The following is a 5,302-nucleotide window of genomic DNA, read 5'->3' as shown; positions in this document are numbered from 1 at the left end:
ATAAGAAAAATGATATCTTTTTATAATCTATTCTACTCATTTTAAATTAAGTTTGTTTATTAAATTTTTTACACTAAAATTAGAATTAAAATTTACCAAATTGTGTTATATAATCTTATCGAAACACATAGAATTCACTAAAATATACATATAAATATAAATTTTATAGAAAAAAGTTTTTTTTAGTAACAAAATATAAAAATTAATTATCAACATACATGTAGTATAATTGTTGTTCATACCTTGAGGCAAAGGATAAAAATTAAACCTAATAAAAATAAAAGGCTCGATTCAAGAGGGTGCCCTCCAGCATATACCCGACCTTTTTTAAGGAGGTCAGACACAACGAAGGGAGCTCCACCTGCCAAATAAGTAACTGTCTCATCGAATCTTTATCAACTATACCATAAATACACTAACACTCATCAGGTATATACACATTCTAATCTACTAAACCCTGCCTAAAATCTTTGCTAACTTAAGTATCGAAGTCTCTTGCAGGTACCACCTCCCCCTCCCCCCACCTCCTCACGAGGAACTCAGACGGCGACACATCGACACCAAACAAGTTGGAGGCTGCCTCAGAAAGATCTGGACCTCACGTTCAGACCCAAATCAAGGACTATGGACTACTTTTTCTAGAGGAAAAAAAAGTTATGCTCTGATACCATGTGAGAAACAAGAGACTGAATTAAAGAAAATATAATATATTTTTAAGTGCGTTCAGAATGATACAATATACAAGAGTATATATAAGTATTAAAAAATTCAAAGTAATAAAAATATAATATTCTATAATAAATATACATATATACTAAATAATGCTAATTGATCTAATTCATCTTAATTATCCTCTAACAAATTTATTTGAAAATAAGATTTTATCAAACGAATGTATAGATATATTGTTGATAGTGCGAGATAGGAATCATCCATACCAATATTTTTTATTGATTTTTTCAATGTATATTTTTTTTTTTCTATGGAAAATAACACTATAAGTAATAACTATCCGTATTAGGTATTTATCTTTGCCACGTAGAAAAAGTTCGTGACGTATAGCACACAACAATTTTTATAGGTAACAACAGATAATTAGGGTTACTTTGAGTGAAGGATTGTTTTTATTCCTTTTTATTGAAAATAGAAGAGAAAATCATTAAGCCAAACCATAGTTTGTCTTTAAACTCAATTTAATCCGATTAAAATTTGTACAGTATGAATCAAATCAATTTGTTCGCTCTTGATAAAATAAAATAAAATTGTTAGGTTTAAACTTCAAATATCATATTAATAATAACATTTGACTCAATTACTAATTGCAGAAATTATAAGCATTTGATACAAAATACTAAAAAAAAAAATTTTTCTTTTGTACCAAATAAAAAAAAAAGACCAAAATGGAACTTAGATTTCATAGAGTACAATTATTTGTTTCCATTTGCAATTTCTTTTGTTTCAAGGTTTTGAAAGAAAATTAAAAAAAAAAAAGTAAATACATTTATCTTTTCTATTTTCACTTTTTCTTTTATTGACTATTACTGATGTTGGCCAATGAGCATGTCAAAATTACAACAGAAAATTATAGACAGCCCTCAATTTGAACTTAGACAAATTATAGGGGATGATTTTAGAGGGTCACTTTACTCTTTTGTTTAATCTTGTGTAATCTTTCTCTGGCTTCTAGTCCCATTTTAATAAAAATATATATATACAAGAGAAAAACCATGACAATAGCAATAAGACAAGCATTGACTCGGTTACTGATCATCATTCTAGTTTGAATAATAATAATAAAAATAATTAATAACAATCTATTTACAACCCAAATCAAAACCAAAAGGCCAAAACAAAAGAAAAGAAAAGAAAAAAAGAAAATGTATCAAAGCAACAATAGCTATGTTCCACTTAAGTCTCCCTGAAGTGTTTATGGACACCAAAAAGTACCAAAGTTTTTTCCAAGTGAAGCTGATGTTTAGATGAATAACCGGTCACACAGAAGTAACTGCGCTACTTGATACAGTTGGACTATAACGGCAACAAAACTGCTTTAGTTCCTGATCAGTTTACCTGAGCCGAGGCGCTGATGCATGTGAGCGTTCAACATTTTAGATTGACTCACGAGATTTTGGCTCGGCTGGGGCAGAGGAGGAGGGAGGAAGAATCCATCGTCCTCAGTGACGCGAAACAGTGTAACTTGAAGTATCACCTCCTTCATCGGAAGGAGCTCAAACACACAGACGTCTCCCTCGCCAAGGTTGTTCTCTATCGCGAATTCAAACCACCCCTGGCTCAGCTTAGCTCTGCCTCCTCTATAGAGGCAGCGAACAGGCCACTGTCTCCCGTCGGAGAGCTGAAGTTTGATGAATCCTGAAACCTCATTCAAATGCTTTTCCGCGAAGCAAGATGGCAAATACTGAAAAAAAGGAGTTCAATTGGCAAGGTCAATCATTGATAAGCACAAGAATGATAATGTAAATTAGGGTGAATTCAAGGACTCACCATTATGCATCCCCTATACAAGTAGGACGGCCGCAGGACAACACGACAGAAAGGATTAAGTGGTTCGAACGCCTTCGCTGCATTCACGGCTCTTTCTCTTTCCTCTGCTGTCACAGTTCTTTTTCTTGCCGATGCACTTTCATAGAATCTAAACCGCATCTCTGCCTCCTCTTCTTGGTGCTCAGAGGGTTCCTGGCCATCTGCACTTCCACAAATTGATCATAAAATTTCATTCATTTATCCACATTGATCGTTATTTGGAAAAAAAAAAAGTTATTAAGAATCTAGTAGGACCTGATTTTCGCTTCTTTCTTGGAGCTTTCTTCTCCTTTTCGTCAACAGAAGTACGCAACTTCAATTCGTCGGTAGACCTTTTAAACTCAATTGCATTAAACTGAACACCTATATCTCTGGTCAACTGACTGTCTAGCGAATTGGCACTTCTTGAAGAGAGGGTGTTTGCACTATCGCCCCAGTTTACACTATTAAGTTTGGACCCATTAAATAGATTCTGCAATGGTGGAGGAGTATAATTCTTCTCAGGGGTAAATTTATTTTGCAATGCACCGGGAGTAAGGCCGGAAGGTGATGAATATTCAGCGGAGTCTTCATCTTCCAATTCTTCAAAAATCTTAAGACGGTTTGCAAAGTAAGCCCCTTCGTTACTGCTTCGTACAGGCGACTGATAGCTTATCTCAGAAGTGGCCAAATTAAAGATACGAACAATGAAAGTCGACTTTCCTTCGTATCGGAATACTATCAAGTATCCAACACCGATGGAGTAGCGTTGAACGAATTCTGCCCAGCCATCAACAAACCAAAATCCATTGTCCAACTTCTTTAATCTGACACGCCAAATGCTGCCATCAGGAACCGAGAAGGTAGCAATTGAAGAAAGGTCAGCTCCATATCTATTCAGAAAAGTATCTGGAATCCTCTGCGAATTGCAAATCAGATTAGGATCAGATATTGGTAGACATCGAAAATAAAATACGTTGACCTTCTCCCAACAATCACCCCATTAAATGTCCCTAGCCACAACCACAAGAAGTATGTTCCTATGACATAAAAAAATGCAAACATTTACTTGTTTACTTGTTGGGGAAAACAATAATAAAATTATACAACGGAGATTCTCTTGCATTGTTAAATTTAGTCCTACCAAGATCCAAAACTAGACTAAGTCTCTCATAAACCATTAGAGGATGATATAAACAACATATATCTTAATAATGAGTTATCAAATTGAACGCTACAAATGTGAGGGGGAAAAAAAGAGACTCGTTTAAGCTTGCAAATTTGTTTTCTCAAGTTCAGCTCTCAAGCAAACTAACTTCATGATAATGACACTCCTCGAACTTCAGTAGACCACTTGAATGACACGACTAATAAAATCCGAAATTTGATTATGCGAGAAAGATTCTGTTAATTACATTTCATATAACTACCATTCATTGATATGGTTTAATTAAAGTGCTTCCTCCCTCAGCTCAATTGTATTATTGAAACCATAGACCAGTTGGAGTACTAGACTGGATTAAATAATCGAAACATGATTTATGAAAGGAAAGAATCAAATTTATTTATATTTATCAGGCATCAGCCTGCTTGTAATTCCTCACACATAAACTCTTATTTCTCCCCCAAAGTGCATCTCATTAAATCTCCAACAAAGGCAAAGAATTTTCAACTAAGAATACGAAGAAATATACATGTGTGATCAATGTAGAAAAAGGACAAAATAATAATACGAGTATGAAACTAAGTTACCAAATTTCATTGAGCTTCTAAGTCAATTATACAATTACCAAACTTCATTGGTTTTTCTTCCTATCCACTTAACCAATTCAATATCCAAATTACACAATTATACAAATCAAAGCAAAACTTCTAACCCTAGTCCAAGGTATAAGCACAAAAAAAACTTGGCATCATAATTCACAGGGTTTAAAGAATAAAAATCCAAACTTGAAATAGGTAACAGGGTTTTGGGACTAAGGATGATGAGTTGGATGAAAAACCATGACTCAGAACAATTATCTACCGCTTTATTTCATTCTCACTCAAAATCTCACATAAACTCAATAGCAATAGTTCTTCCCCAAAAAAGAAAAAGACAAATTCATCTAGAATACAACCAACTCCGACCAGGAAAAAAAAAAAACGAAAAGGAACAATCTTTGAAGAAGGAACAATAATGAGATACAAGAATGAGAGGATTTAGGTACCAATTGCCTAGATTGAATGGTGGAAGGAAGAACAAGCTTGTGGAAAGAAGGGCGCGGCATTTTCCGAGGAATAAGGTTCTCAGAGCATTGATGGCACTTTTTGTTGACCCTTTGATTCAAAGTTGAAAACTTTGGGCTCTAGCCACTCGAATTTCTTCACCACTCAGATCTAAACTTCACAAATCACAATCCACAAAACCCTCTCTTTATTTTTCTCTTCTTATTCTCTCTAACCCTTTCACTGCGTTCTCTGCTTTTTGAGTCAAACAGGGGTTTTTTTTGTTTTTCTTTTTTGGGGGCAAAAAAAAAATCTCAACTTGACCTAAAAAATAATAAAAGCTGGCGAGTTTGTGACTCGGTGGTGAGTGGTGAGTCACTGACTCACTAACTCGGAAGCCTTTCCCAGATTGGGCTGTCCAACTCAGTTCCAACTCTAAAACCCTTTTTGTTGTTTTGCTTTGCCTCTTGAAACTGCCAAAGAGAAAGTTATTTAATTAAAAAAAATTAAGCCTCCACCTCATATGAAAAAGTTAAAAGTTGAGTATCCTTAAATAATAATTTAATTAAATATA

General features: G+C 34.3%; 1 protein-coding gene across 1 annotated transcript; it reads right to left on the bottom strand.

Moving 5' to 3' along the window:
* Nucleotides 1,752-5,164, bottom strand: LOC107628951 (B3 domain-containing transcription factor VRN1). The gene is made up of 4 exons (XM_016331600.2): nt 4,731-5,164; nt 2,797-3,439; nt 2,503-2,702; nt 1,752-2,416 (listed from the first exon to the last, which is right to left on the bottom strand). The coding sequence occupies exons 1-4, from the start codon at nt 4,788-4,790 to the stop codon at nt 2,051-2,053; spliced, it is 1,269 nt and encodes a 422-aa protein (XP_016187086.1). The 5' UTR covers nt 4,791-5,164; the 3' UTR covers nt 1,752-2,050.

The sequence above is a fragment of the Arachis ipaensis genome, chromosome B03, assembly GCF_000816755.2.
Source record: "Arachis ipaensis cultivar K30076 chromosome B03, Araip1.1, whole genome shotgun sequence".
Classification (NCBI taxonomy): domain Eukaryota; kingdom Viridiplantae; phylum Streptophyta; class Magnoliopsida; order Fabales; family Fabaceae; genus Arachis; species Arachis ipaensis.
The sequence above is the reverse complement of the archived record's forward strand: the minus strand, read 5'-3'. Positions and strand labels throughout refer to the sequence as shown.

Bases quoted from the DNA above. Each gene is read 5' to 3' on its own strand.
- LOC107628951 (XM_016331600.2), bottom strand. From the start codon at position 4,790: ATGCCGCGCCCTTCTTTCCACAAGCTTGTTCTTCCTTCCACCATTCAA. The intron at 3,440-4,730 runs GTACCTAAATCC...TGCAATTCGCAG, and splicing joins CCATTCAATCTAGGCAATTG to AGGATTCCAGATACTTTTCT. The intron at 2,703-2,796 runs GTCCTACTAGAT...GTGGAAGTGCAG, and splicing joins AAGAAAGAAGCGAAAATCAG to ATGGCCAGGAACCCTCTGAG.